The sequence below is a fragment of the Lacerta agilis genome, chromosome 5 (assembly GCF_009819535.1).
Source record: "Lacerta agilis isolate rLacAgi1 chromosome 5, rLacAgi1.pri, whole genome shotgun sequence".
NCBI lineage: Eukaryota > Metazoa > Chordata > Lepidosauria > Squamata > Lacertidae > Lacerta > Lacerta agilis.
Genome location: NC_046316.1, coordinates 20,166,652 through 20,182,027, shown reverse-complemented (window position 1 = coordinate 20,182,027; position 15,376 = coordinate 20,166,652). Strand labels below are relative to the sequence as shown.

Genomic DNA, 15,376 nt, shown 5'->3' with positions numbered 1-15,376 from the left:
GAGATGGAGAGAATTTCTGGAAAGAAAATACCGCCACATATTGATTACACTATTCTGCATGCACTGTAGTAACGAATCTGTTTAAGAGCCTTTCTGTATGATTAAGGATATAATCAGAAAATTTGAGTTAAAAAGAGAGATGAAATCAGCATAGATTGTGAAAACTGACCAAAGATTTTGAAAATAAGTACCGTTACTAAAATCAATAGCGGTAAAAAGTATGTAACTGAAGAAAATAAATTCTGAACTTACTATTGGTAATATTTTACCAGAATAATGGTTGGATTGGCCTTTGCTGGCAATGCATTAAATTTGGAAAATTCCCAGGGTTGGAGGTATTGGATTGAATGGATCAATGGGTCCATTCTTGCAACTCTGTTTCTGCTGAAATTTTGCTTCTCCTTTATCTTCTTGTGACAGGGTATGTTTTCTAAGGATTGCTGAAAAATTGTCCAGAACTACTTGGACCAGCAGAGGGTGCTGATTTCTCAAAATTCAAGTTGTCCTACTAATCACCTTTTTATCATTTTTTGTTTCATAGGAGGCTATACTGAGATATAATGTTGCATATGCCAAGAAATGGGACTTCACAGCCCTAACTGAGTTCTGTGATAAGGTAACAAGAGTTTTTCATATTGGAAAATGAAATAAATATATATTTTGTCATTATTTGTTTCTTTGTCATTACTGTAATATAATTTATTTGTAATGTTAACCAATAAATAAGTGAATGCACTTAGTGAAGCATGTGCATAAGCGATAATTATAGACAGAACAATGGGAACAGACTTTGTGACTCAAGTGTGCATGCACACGAAAGCTCATACCAGGAACAAACTCAGTTGGTCTCTAAGGTGCTACTAGAAAGAATTTTCGATTTTGTTTGTGACTCAATTCAGACTTTGTAGCTGATAATGGTTAAACAAGTTTTAAGTATGGTTTGGCATGAGCTCTGAATTGACAGACCATAGTTTATGATTGGCCCTAAAACCAGAATTGGAAACCATGATTTGAAGTGGGTTTACAAATCATAGTTTAAACTAAATTCAGATAAACGTGATGCCTGAATTGACAAGTTGTAGTTAATACAATTGCTTTCCAATTGTTCTTTTACCATGGAGAAGGGAATTAAGTTTTGGGAAGGTGGAACACAGAAGCAGACATGTTGTCCGAAACTATGGTTTGCCTGTTTTATATTTGGATGCTAAAACAATAGTTTGGTTTTTAAACTATGGTTAGCATAAACCATACTTGGTGTGATGTCTCAGTTAAACATACAGCACATTTCCCTAGTAACATCCATCACCTGAGTGAGTAGTCAGTGAAACTGGACAAAACCATGAAATGACGGAGGCTGTACTATTCGAAAATATTTCATTCATTTTGGATTCCACTCATTAATACTGAAAAGTAGAAGGATGTGACCATCATCTTTCCCCTTTCTATTATTAAAAATGCAGTTGGGTATTTTAAACTAATGTTAAACACAGGAGACACCTATAAATGGCAATAAAGCATGCAAAAGACACTTAAAAGTTCAAGAATCTGATGGTTTGGATTAAGAATGTCATCCAAAGAGAATATATGGTTTCAGTGGCCTTTGCAGAAGAAGGAGTAGGGAAAAGAGAATGATGATGTTTTCTGGTTTATTAGAATAGTAATTTTAGGAGTGAAGCTAGAGTGACACATTGAAATGACACGGGTGGCGCCGTGGGTTAAACCACAGAGCCTAGGGCTTGCCAATCAAAAGGTTGGCAGTTCGAATCCCTGCGACGGGGTGAGCTCCCGTTGCTCTGTCCCAGCTCCTGCCCACCTAGCAGTTCGAAAGCACGTCAAAGTGCAAGTAGATAAATAGGTACCGCTCTGGCGGGAAGGTAAACGGTGTTTCCGTGCGCTGCTCTGGTTCGCTAGAAGCGGCTTAGTCATGCTGGCCATATGACCCAGACGCTGTTTGCTGGCTCCCTCGGCCAGTAAAGCGAGATGAGCGCCGCAACCCCAGAGTTGTCTGTGACTGGACCTAGTGGTCAGGGGTCCCTTTACCTTTACCTTTATGACATTACTTGAATGATTAAAACTAGAAAAAGGTGGTGACCTATTTAACCATCTTTTTGTGCGCATATTTGCACATGTGCAAAACCCTCCCACAGTTAACTGACAGCATTGAATTACTTCTGTCTATCCTTCAAAAATTGAATAACTATATTGACTGTTCAGGCATGTATTTTAAAGAGAATTGACCTTATGCATAAGAGTTAAGTACTGCAAAAGCTTTGAGGTATTCTGTTAATTACCAAGGCAGCTGCCAAAAGCTTTGCAATTCCAGAGCATGCTAGCTATTGAATGGAAATGGAGTTTCCTTGGGGACTAAATGGAGATGATTGCCGATTAACTTGAACATGCCAGCTGGAGTGAAATGCAGAGTTTGATCCCAGTGATACTGCAAGCTGACAGAGCTTCAACAATAGCTGATGCATTGACTTGTTTGTCTTCTGCTCGTATTAAGACAAGATGTTTCATATAGACTTAGCTTCCTTTTGCTGGGCTAATAGTTCAAATCAGAGAACTGGCTGGGCAGGGAACAAGAGAGAATAGTAAAGTACTGCTGTATAGTTCTTAAAATCCGTGTAACTGTGATCACCCTATAGATAATAAACTGTGATCCCAAAATGCCAGATTCCATGGCAGCTTCTATCTTTTTGTTTTTTGTTTTTAATAGAAATGAGGAAGTTTCTAGCCCTTGTGATTAGTGTTTACATGATTGTAGAAAAGAGAAACCACAGTGATCAGGGGCTGTTGAAGCTCTCCTATGAGTAGAAGTTACAGTGTTTGGGCTTTTTAATTCAGAAAAAAGTGAGTAATTGGGGGGGACATATTAGAGGTGTATGCAATTATGTGGGTGTGGGGAAAGTGGCTTAGGAGAAGTCTTTCCCCTCTTCAAATACTAGAATATTATGAAGCTGAGTGGCGGAAGATTCAGGAAACAAGAAACCACTTCGCACAGCAGTTAGTTAAATTGTGAATTTGCTACCACAAGAGATGGTGATGCCCACCAACTTTGATGACCTTAAAAGAAAATTATACAAATTAATAGAAGGTAATGATATTGATGGCTCCTAGTCTCAGTATCATGGTTTGTTACATGCTGTTTCTGATCTGGAAGTATCTAAATTATCAGTTGCTGGAGAAGATGAAAGGGAGAGGACCAGTGTGCTTTGGTCCTGCTTGTGGCCACCATTGGAAACAGGGTGCTGGACTAAATAAATGTTGCATCTAATCCATCAGGACAGTAGGGTGGCAGAATCTCTGTATGTGTGTGCATGCAAAATTAAAGTGTCCACAATTAATTTATTAGGTTATTAGACTACGAATGGCTAGAAGGCGGTTGGGGTTGTTTTGGGGTGGGGGGGTTAGCCCTCAAAAAAGGAAGATATATATGTATGAGTAGTAGGGGTGGAATGGAATTTTGTCTATGTTGGAGTTGAGGCCAGTTGGATTGTTTGAGCCTGCTTTGTGAAGGAATAGTAAGTGGACTACGGAGGTGCCTATGATTAGAAACGGGAGTATGAAGTGAAGAGTAAAGAACCAAGTTAGAGTTGCGTTGTCTACTACAAATCAACCTCGGACTCATTTGACTAAGGTACTTCCTACGTATGGTGCTGTAGAAAGGAGGTTGGTGATGACAGTGGCTCCTCAAAATGATATTTGTCCTCAGGGTAGTAGGTATACCTTAGTTAGAATGTTGAGTGATAAAGTGATACTAAATCCAAATATGTGCTTCTGCTTGAGCAAACTAGAGAACTGCTGTGGAACTTACTGATAATAGCAAGATATTTTGTAGATAAGTACTAGCAGCTATTTTCTACCAGTAGAGTCCTCTAAAGCTGGGGATATAATCTATTTTAGTAAAAATGACATCTTATCAATCAATCAATCTAATCTGCTAATGTTGGTTTTCCTTTTACCTGCTGCTGGAAGTAATGAGCTGTATTTTATGGCTCACTTGTGTCACGTTCCACTAAATTAAATCTCAACATTTACTCCAATAATTTATATTCCTAATGTATCAGTTCACTTAATTTGGCAGTTTCTCCCCCCCCCAAGGAATTGTAATAGATTTCCAATAAGTTACAGAATAAAGATCATCAGTACTAATGAATGCTTTTAGAAGCCTGTATCTTTAATCAAACATTTATTTTTCATTCTTCTCTGATGTTTAACAGTTATATAAATGAAAGGTAAATTAATGAAATAGTGCATTTTTTGCAATTCACAAGGAACAGCATTAAGTGAGTAGTGTCTGGTTGGGTTGTTTTAAGGGTGTATCTTATTTTATAGTAGTATTGCTTTTCAAAAGTAATGATCATTGTTGGCCTATGTTGCCCATTAATTCTTTCTGATGAATGTACACAGTCCAGCATTGATTATTCCCTAGTCATAAATAAGAGATGGAAGAACCTTTGGCCTCCATGCTATTAGGATCCCTTTCCATTTTAATTTAGCTCCCAGAGCTGGTCCTATTAATGAGACACATAAGGATTTATTGTTCATTTGAAATAAGTCAACAATGATAAGGAGCCAACAGTAGCCTTACACAAGCACTGGGTGAGCTTAAAGTTCCTTGGGAGTCACTAGGAGAAGATTAAGGTCATATGCAATTCAAGTTTCTGACATGCCCCCTTAACCAAATCAAAGTTTATAATGCTGCAGTTTGCTTTCCAAATGAATGTTTGATAGGACCATCAATGGGTGAGACATTCAAGATCCTTTATTTTAAAAAAAGTTTTCTACCCCTTTCTTGTTTTTCTCAGAAAGCAAAGCAATGGGAATGGGCCGTTGATGTTATGAGATTGATCTTGTGCAGCAGCTGTTTTGATAAGAACATAAGGGCTTGAAGTAGAGAGAGGTTAAATCTCTCTATATGCTCTCCACTATTTAATAGACTTTTGGATGGAAAAAAGAGAGGATACCGCACTTCTCCTACTTCCTATTTCTGTTTCCTAGTCTGCATGTGAGTTGCTTTTGTGTCCGTGTGGAATGGTTGACTTCATTTAACCATGATAATATTAGACAAGCAAGGCTTTTAGGAAAGCACAATACACTGTACTAAATGACTGATCTTACATGACAACACGGGACAAAATTAACCTATTTATCAGACTTGCACATCTTGTAAGAAACCTTAAAAGGATCTCAGTTGAATGTACTTTAACATACACCTCAAATTGTAAGCTATTTGGACTAATATCTTTAATTAGAACTGAAACTTAAAACATCTGGCATGCTACAGATGGGATAATATGACCATCTGGAAAAAACTGTAGATAGGGATTTTTCCAATATGTCAATAATGTATATCTTAAGAAGAGAGACCAGGGTGTTAAATGCTTGTCTTGGGTTGTAGCTCAGCCTTTTCTATGATATTGCTGTTAATATTCCTTCTGTTATAATTTGTATATATAGCCAAAGTGAGAAGCTCTATTTTCAGAGCAGAAATGCAGAAGGTTTGCCTATACGGTTGTCTGTATCTCCTAACTGTACCCTGTTAGGAGGACTGTACACTGTTCAGTTTGCTGATGCACACTTGAAAGGGATAATATGAACGATCCCTCTTGTATGTCACTGTGGGAGCCAGCCTTTATATTCCTACATGCTCACATCAGTGCATCTGTTTCCCCATACCATCTCTGTGTGTGTGTGTTTGTGCGCTGTGTAGATATTTAGATCAGATAAATGCTTGGATACTCAGAAAGCACTTAGTATTTTTGTGTTTTTTAAAACAAACAGTTCTAAGATACTGAATTGAATTTGAGTGTGATAATCTAATGAAGACTTGCTAGCTTTGAGCTTTAGTTGAGGTAAGCAAGCACGATGCGTACAAGAGCATTAAAAATGTTGTAGTTTAATAAAACCTCAAACAAATCCACACACCAATTCTGGAGCCCTCTGTCCTTCTTCCAGTATGTATGATATATTATATCTGTTACAAGGAATATCTTGCCCTGAATAAACATTGTTAATTCACTTACGAGCACAAATTACTGCTTTTGTCACTGAAGTGATAAGCAGTTTATCTTGCCCCCACTTCATGATTATAATTCAGATATAGTATTTTTGTAAATGTCTGAAGAGAGCTTTAGGTACCATGATTCAAGCTGTCTTGTTCCTGTTGGTTAAGTTGGCTGAGAGCAATAAGAATTCTCATCTGGAGACTCAAGATGGAAGAACTTTATTGTGATGTCCAGACATGGATATCTTGTTTTATAATATGCAGAAATAGCCTTGTGTCTGACATGTAGGCCACTCTTTTACTCCTCTTGATTCCACAGAGTGTTGAGAACTACTTGATCTAATGTTGAAGTGCCTGCTATGGACTGCTCGATATAAGAGATTTGGTTGGAGTGAGAATGACAAGAGTATATTACCGGTACATGGTGCAACATTGTGTTGGTTAAATGCTATATCTGCTGCAGCCTACTCTCTTCCCACACATAGTGAAATCAGATGCAGGTTTTCAACTTGCACACTACTTCACTACTTGTAGATTATGATAACCACACTATTCCCAAATTTATTTCAATATAAAGTCTCCCAACCTTGTGACATAGAACTGGGAAGGGAGCATGCAACTCCCCCAGCTACATCTCACATTAACGATTAAGGTTCTAGGTGTCTTTAAACAAGTCACGATTTCCTTGGCCCTGGTCTGCATTACTGGGGTTCTAAGAATAGTTTCTAGTCAAAATAACACAATTTTGGTATCTCTTGTGGAATCGACATAACATTCAGGAGGTGTTTTAAGGTTGTGGTTTTAGTTCTGAGCTCTTGGCCTATACCTATGTAAATTATTTTGCCTTGAAACAAGTTGATTATATTTTGAGGCAAATGTGTTGAAACACATGTGTTACTAGGTTGGGTTAGCTAACTTTCACTCCAAATGCATAGTCCTGTACAATATGCTTGCATTTATTAACTATGTTTTTAAAAGACCAACAGAAGAGGGAGCCCTTCCACTGCAGGAAAGAAATAGTCCACTAGACCTGAATATTGCTATAGAATCTTCTTTAATTTCAGATGCATGTTTAAATGAGGAAATTGCTTTCAGTGTAGATGGAAATAGTCCAAAATGTATATAAGTCATGTTTATTTTAAGATTTCTTACCTTCTCTTCACCACAAGCTTCCATAGGGGACTACAGCAGTATAGTACACAATTCTAAAAACAAAACAATTATAATTACAAAAGGAAATAAAAGCATTCCATCCAGAGCAGGTATGCTATTTATTTATTTATTTAATTTATTTACTTGCTTATATCTTTCCCTTCCTCCCAAAGGAGCCCAGGGTGGCAAACAACAAGTGATAAAACAATAAATGCAGATTGGAATTCAATTACAGGCCTATGCAAGTAGTTCATTTAATAACGACTGGTCTTGGCCTTTGTTTTTAAAGTTAAGGGGAAACTGAAAGGTTTATGAAAACTGTCCGGGTGCAGCTAGTCTCCTGAATCAAACCAGATGGAGAATTTGTATTGTTTCATAACATCTACTTGTTAAGTTTGGCAGATTTTCAAAAACTTTGAAATGTTCAGCTTTTAACTGATTAATAAAAATGTTAATCTAGATATTCCAAACATCCTGAAGGAAAGAGGCTGTATTTATATGGTCAGCAGACAATTAAAAGAGGAGTGGCAAATTCATGGAGGTCAAGGCTATCAATGGCTACTAGCCTTGTTGGCTATGTTCTGTCTCTGCAGCTGGTATCAGTAATACTTCTGAATACCATCTACGGGAGACCACAGGAGGGGAGAGGGCTCTTGTGCTTGAATCCTGCATGAGGGTTTCCTACAGGCATCTGGTTGGCCGCTGTGAGAACAGGATGCTGGACTAGATGGGCCCTTAGCTTGATCCAGAAGGCTCTTCTTATGTTCAGGTGCATATGGTTTTTTTTTAAAAGATACTCATAATACAAAGTGCTGTGGGGAATTTTCATTGGGACTGTAGTGCACAGGGAAGGGAGGTTGAGGTCTTCCCTTTCTGCGTTCCTGGTTAAAATCCTGCCCCCGCCCCCAGGCGTTGGGTCCCAATGACAGGTTTTCTTCCTAAGGCAGGCTTCCTCAAACTTGGCTCGCCAGATGTTTTTTGTCTACAACTCCCATGATCCCTAGCTAGCAGGGCCAGTGGTGAGGGATGATGGGAATTGTCACAAAACACCTGGAGGGCCGAGTTTGAGGAAGCCTGCCCTAAGGCTTATTGCAACTCAAAGGAGGTGCAAATTCATCGGGATAGAGACTGTACAGGAAAGGGTTAAATCTCACCTCCAACCAGATGGGGGTCTTATAAACCTCCCATTTTTATTTCAATGACCATTCAATTATAGTAATGCAGAGTTTGGTCCTAAGAGAATTTATAATACTTTTGTTTTCATGGACCAGGCCTTCTCAGTAGTGGTGCCTGCCCTGTGGAATGCCCTCCCATCAGATGTCAAAGAAATAAACAACTATATTACATTTAGAAGACATCTGAAGACAGCCCTGTTTAGGGAAGTTTTTAATGATTGATGTTTTAATGTATTTTTAATCTTTTGTTGGAAGCCGCCCAGAATGGCTGGGGAAACCCAACCAGATGGGTGGGGTAGAAATAATAAATTAATAATTAACAACAACAACAACAACAACAACAGTATTTATGAACACATACAGATGATGAGCCATACATAACCTCTTTGCAGAAAATTCTATATAGGTAAAATAAATTTGGATGCCTGCCTCATGTCTGTTCACTTGTTTGGCATAGGAGGAGGTGCCTGATATATGTCGTTGGCTAAAATCCAGATATTTATTGCAGTGTTTTTGCTTTCTTTGCAATTATTTCTAGAGTGCCTTCAAAGACTATGGGTTGTACATAAAATAAGGCAGATCCTGTTCTCTGACTTACAAACTACCGGTATGTATAGATGGCATGTCAGGTAGAATGTAAAACCCATATATAATTTTAATCGAATGGTTGCTTCAATTAATAAAACCGGAATAAATGGCAAAGCTAGTATATATAAGCACTTTGTACCGATGACTGGTTTTTTGATAAATCATTTTTATAATTGTCTGGACAGTAGTAAAAGAAACAAGCTGTACTGAGAGAGGTCAGTGCTATAAACATAGGCTTTTAAGCTTGGAACGAATGACCTAAGGCACAAGAATATATTATCCTGTTACTCCATGCTCCGTTTCATTTTAGTTTGTACGCTTTAAAAATACTAGGTCATATTATAGTTGCAGAATCCAGTATTAATAAAACTGAACTTTCAGATGCAGAATGGAGGTTGTTTTTTTCCCCTGTGCAGAAGGGCAGAAACATTCCCTTTTTATTGAACAAATTGCAAACTTCTTTAAACTCCAGAACTGAAAGACGGTTGCTTTGTGGACTATATGCATTTTGGATATACGAGTTAAGCATTTTAAAGATGAAGCAACAATAAGATTTAAGTATGTTTTCCAAGTAGAGATTTCAAGTGTGTGAGGGTGGACTTTATTTTAAAATGATATCAAAGGGCTTAGATTAACATTTATATGCAGCAATTGTTGAATTATCTGTTCTAAGACCTTTCCTGGTATCGATGTCAAGCTCACCGGTCCATAGTTACCTCGGTTTTCTCCCCCCCCCTTGAAGATGGGGTCAACATTTACCTGTCTCCAGTGTGCAGGGGCCTCAACTGTTCTCTAAGAATTCTCAAAGATTATAGACGGAGGATCTGAGATTACACCCGCAAGCTCCTATAGTACCCTTAGGTACAGCTCATCAGGCCCTAGAGATTTGAATTCATTTAAAGTAGCTATGTGTTCCCTTACCACCTCTTTTCCTATCTTGGGCTGCATCTCCCTCCTTGCACCCTTTATTCTGTTATCACCAGGTTGGACACTACTTTCCTTTTGGGTGAAGATAGAGGCAGAGTAGGTGTTGAGCAATTCTGCTTTTTCTCTGTCACCCAGTAGCATTTCTCTGTCTTCTCCAAACATAGCTGAAGAAGCCTTTTTAAATTATTATTTTTAACCTGTCTTGCAAGCCTGAGTTCATTCTGAGCCTTGGAGAAATATATGAACTGTGAAAGGAGCTGGTGGGAGCACTATCTCATGCTTTATTTAAAAATTAGAAGTTTACATTTTAATATGAAGAAAATACATTCTTATTAATACACTCTCATAAAACATTTGAACTTTATTTAAAATTATGGAAATCATTTAAATGAAGCATTGCTTGTCAAGTAAGATACACCTGAGAGATCATTGCAGTCTGGGATTGGCAGGAGACATATTTTAGCTTTCAGAAACAATTAAAGAGAGCCAAATTAACCTCTGTCGGTGTAAGCTGTCTCCTCCTTTCTTTTCCAAGTGTCAGTCTGTGGTTTTGATAAATGTCAAATGTTCCTCCCCTCCCCTCAAATAAGGCTCTTTCCTGCATAATCCAATGAGATTTCCTCCCCTACTTCCTGTGAAGATTACCTTGTCTTTTTCTTTGCTTTTTCTAATCAGAAAACCACTCTAAGATAGTGGCTGCATTTTTGACAGCTGTACATGTTTTCCTAGTGGATTCATTTCATACAATAACCGAAGTAGAGAATGGGTACAGCTTGCCATTCTCCTCTCCTTCCCTTGTGGTGCTGGTAATTCATTTTAACAACTTGTAAGAATAGAAAATTTATGTGTAAAAAAACAACAACACTAAATAACTTACTGACACGCTTTCGTTGTTCAGAGCAGGGAATAGGTGCCCTTCAGATATTTGTCAGACTATAACTCCCACCAGCCTCAGCAAGTATTGCCAGTGGCCGCGGATTATGGGAGTTGTAGTCCAGCAGCATCAGGAGAACATCACACTGGCTGCCCCTGGTTTAGAGGATGCATTTGGATTGTGCTGGTAGTCTTGAGTATTTTCTTAACCTGAAATGTTAGAAATTGGAATTAGCATTACCGGTATTTGTGTGCCAGTGCATCCAATGAACAATAAGCACATATAAGCAATCTCAATCGATTTTCTCCATTTACCCCATATCCCAAAACTTTCCTGAGAGTTTGATCAGGAGAAGCTTTTCAGGGGACTCAGGAGAGGAAGGGAGGAGGAGACTCCTCTTGGGCAAGCCATCTCTACACTCATGCTGTCTTGGATACAACCCAGTGATATTTGATTCAGGTTTCTGGAGTCACCTTCCTGGTTCTTGGTTTGCTCAGATGGCTCTGTCTCCAATCTCAAGAAATGACCCCAGGCTGAAGCGTTTTTTACTCAGTGGCCTCTGCTAATACATGGTCATGTAGACTAGGCTTTGTAAATGGACACTTTATTGACTGTGGATAGTAAGAATTTTCTCCATGAAACCAGGTAGTGAGGCCTCTGTAAAAATATTTTTAGAATGAGCTGATCCTCGCTTCCTTTTTTGCTGTCCAGTCAAGTGACTGCTTGAAAGTCAGGTTGAGAACTAGCAGGGCATCAAGGGCTGCTGAGGGGGCTTCCAGACCAGCTGGCTGTTGAACATTCATATAAAACTTGCACAGAGGTTATACAACGTAACCTGCTTACTGAGTAGTCTTTCTGTGTTGCAGTTATGAGGCATTGCCAGCTGGTGATGGTTGCCCCATACTTTCCAGTGCAATTTTCCATCACATTTCTTATTGAACTTCCTGCAGTTAGAAAATTGATGGGATAATTGTGCTAGAAGATGCAGGATAATAACCAGATTTTGTGTGAATAGATAATCTGTTTTAATAAAGACAGTCTGGGGATATCTGTTGTGATAGAGACAGTGCTAGCTGAGAACACACTTTTACATCAGGTTCTTTTCTAGAATCACATTTATGATGCCTACTAATTTTGTTTGATTCTGTTCCAAAATGTGTTAAAAATAAGGAATGTCTTTCTGATGCAGAAATAATCATATGGCTTAAAATAATTTGAAAGCGATGCTATACCGAGAAGCAGATGACTGTCATTTTGGGGAAAACTGTAGTCAGTTTTCAAACTGAGAGAAAACTGCAACTCATTTTGAATTCAGCAGACAGCCTTTTTCCTGGAATTGTGTTTCGTATTCATTTAACATAGCAGGAGAAACTTCCTTTTGTTAAAGAATGCTGTGGCAGTAAATGGCCACATGTAAAGACAATTCCTAATCAGTCATGGCACTTAGTTTATAAAAAGTCCAGCAAGCAAAACCCCTTTTATTTTGAAAAGTAGGGAATGTGTGTGTTTGAGCTTGTGCAATTGCAACTGGTCTGAGGGAGACATTCATCTTCTTAAGGGGAATATCAATCCGTTAGCAAGCATCCTTTGTGTCAGGAAGCCCCCCTCGCTGCAGCGGGAAGCGATCCCGGGGCGTCTGCAGTACAGGGAACCTCCGTCCCCTCTGAGCAGTTCGTCGTCTTCCTCGAGTGGAGGAAGCGATCACTCTTCCAGTGGGGAGGGGGAGATGGAGGCAGGAAGTCGGAGCAGGGGCTGTGGCAGGGATGGAGAGCCTCAGCACCAAGCGGGAAGAGGGGGAGAGGAACCCTTTCCGTCGCCCCGTTTGGAGAGAGAGGAAGGGCGTAGAAGGGGGAGGCGGGGGTTCAGGATCCCGCGCCTTTTATGCTGGACAAAGAACCAGAAACGGACATTCCCGGACTCTGCAGAGGGATGAGCTGGACGTCTTTAATTTAGCTCCACTGTAAATATCTGCACAATAAAGAACTTTGTGTTTAGAAGTTCTGCGTTTGGCTGCTTTCTCATGGGCAACCACCGAAACACCTTACACTTTGATTTAAAATGGGGCAGACAGAGGAGAAAGTGAAGCCATTTTTTGTGTGGTGCATCACGTGCTTAGTTTAGTCTGTCAAGATTACAGTTTAAAAACTCACACCAGCATTTCTGTCCCATGCTATCTTTCCTTGCTTCCTTCCTTGTGATGTCAAGTGTGCTCAGGGTTTGCAGTTTGGAGGATCTGTTTATAAAATTATGAGATCATTACTTATGGTGCTGCTTACCAAGCCCACTTTTACCGGACAATGAACATTTGTTTTGTGAAGCTGCATGTCACAGTTGCTCGGCCTAGAGCCGTTAACCTCTTGTTTATAATATGCTGACCTCCTTGAATCCTCAGCACAGTCCTCAAGTGTAATCTGCCTGAGCAAATTCCCATTAAAATGAGCAGGACTCTTGCTGATACAGGTCTTTGGTGATCAGGGCTAAAACTAGGTTTCATGTAAGCAATCACTCATGTACTAACCTTGATAAGACTCACTCAAGTAATTTCTCTGGTGAGTGGCACACGGTATTGTGTAAACAAGGTACCTTTCCTGAGAAATAAAATTTGCTTTAAAATGAGAGTTTTAAAAAATGGTATCTGTCAGTATTCTGACATCTCTTAGGTGGTAAGATAGATATAGTCTAGGTTTTATACCATCATACAACTTTGTTTCAAAGTGTAGGTTGCTCAGAAGATGAGACAACCAATAGAGTGTTATAATAGGATATGGATAAAAAGTGGTCAGAAGTGGGTGTGGGGGGGTATGAACAGTACTGTAGTGTTATTACCGGTACATGTGAAGAAAAAGTAACAAACAGCCCCTTTTCCTGCAGGTTTCAAAAAATACCAGTGTCATTAAAGAAAAATGCATATTCTTGTTTTCAGTATTCAATAGTTGAATCCTGAAGGTAGAACTTGAGCAGTAATTGGTGACAAAGGGCTGTTTCATACGTTATGCAGCAACAAACCTGATTTGCCAGTGACTTCGTTGGTCATTGCAGGAACGAGTCTTGGGTTCACGTACTCCCTCTCCAGCTGCTTATTGAGTGAGGAATTTGGAAGCTATTGCTTTAATGTGAGAGTTGGAATAAGTATTGTCTGAGCCTGGACACACTAGTTAGTCTTAAGTATGATGGGTTGAAGCCGTATTGCTTCAAGCTGTAGTGTTTGAAGCTGACTAGTTTCAACCAACCGTAGTTAAGATTAACCACATTTTAGGTTTCAGACAGAATACTCCACTGTGGTCAATTTACAATTAAAACTTCTGTACCACAAGAGGGGGGGGGCACACAATTCTGACTCTCATGCATGTAATGATAAACAACATTAAGTCTGAATAGATCCACTGAGTAGTATCAGCTTGCTCTGATAAAGGTACCTATACCATACATGTGCTTTCAGATACCTGCTTGTTGCACCATGTGGCAAGTCTAAACCAAATAAGCCTTTGCTTTTAGAGGTTCAAGATCCAACATAACTTCCTGTTTTGGATCTGGTTGAGCTCCATGGCAGTATATAAATTCAATAAATAATAAAAATAAAATAATAATAAACCCCTTTCATTCTTAAGTGACTGGTGGCCATATTTGTCTAGGTAGATGCTGCAAGAGCAGTCTCTGGAGGCTGGTCCTTAACAAACCTATAAATGTCCTTTTTCTTAATACCTGATGCATTTATTCTAATGTGAAGTGCTAGTTTGCTAATTGATTAACTTATTTGCTGCAAGTAAATGAAAGACCATTTTACATTCAGGCAGACCAAAGCAGGATGAAGCAGGTGTCAAAAGACCTTATTTGCCCAGGCATTTTAGATTGTAGTTGATGTTTTTGGAATTGTGTTCTGTTTTTAGTATTTTGTATGTTTATTGGTTGGTTTTAATTTTTTTATACGTGGTGTGAATTAATTTTATTTGCAATTCCATACACTGCCCTGGGATCCTTTGATGGAGGCAAGTTAAAAAGAAATAAAATACCCATTTTAAACAGAGCAAGTGCAGTTCTTATTTGTTTTCCAAACCTGTGTTCTGAAATTGTTGGTTGTGGTTCTGTTTCAAGGGGGAAGTCTCCTGTGCTCTTACTGCATTTACTTCCAGAGCTGCATAAGGGAAAGGTTGAAGTGTTGACAGCTGTGACAAAGTCCAGTGCCATAATCTGTCACCAGATGAGTGAGACTATAGAGTTTGTGGCAGTCAACAAAGCATGGCAGCTACTATTCATGTGTCAGTTTTAAAAGACAGGAAGTGCTACCCAAAGGAGAAGAACTATCAGAAGCTGACAGTCTTATAGATGCTTAAGGTTAAATGTCTTCCTTTGAATTAAATTTATATGTATTTGTTTTATATTGCCTCCTGAAATCCAAATTCAACCTTTAACATTCCAATATGTGACTACGTGGGAATATGTTTACTTTGGCAGAACATATCCACAATTTTGAATTTATCTCTTACAATTAAAGTCTGGGGGCTGTTAAAGTGCTATTTTACAGCCTGAACACTCTTATTTGATGCAATTTGTGTAACAAAGAAATCTGTTTCCAAAAATAGGGATCACTGTGGAAGTATGTAGGTCACACATAAATAAACAGAAGACTTATTAGAATATTGCAAGAACTGTGCC

General features: G+C 38.9%; 1 protein-coding gene across 1 annotated transcript in view; it reads left to right on the top strand.

Annotated features, from left to right (window-relative positions):
- Positions 1–15,376, top strand: part of PARG (poly(ADP-ribose) glycohydrolase) — a 66,599-nt gene that overhangs the window by 14,781 nt on the left and 36,442 nt on the right. Inside the window, exon 7 of the mRNA XM_033148785.1 lies at positions 542–616. Coding sequence (XP_033004676.1) covers positions 542–616 — 75 coding nt within the window. The remainder of the gene's footprint in view (positions 1–541; positions 617–15,376) is intronic.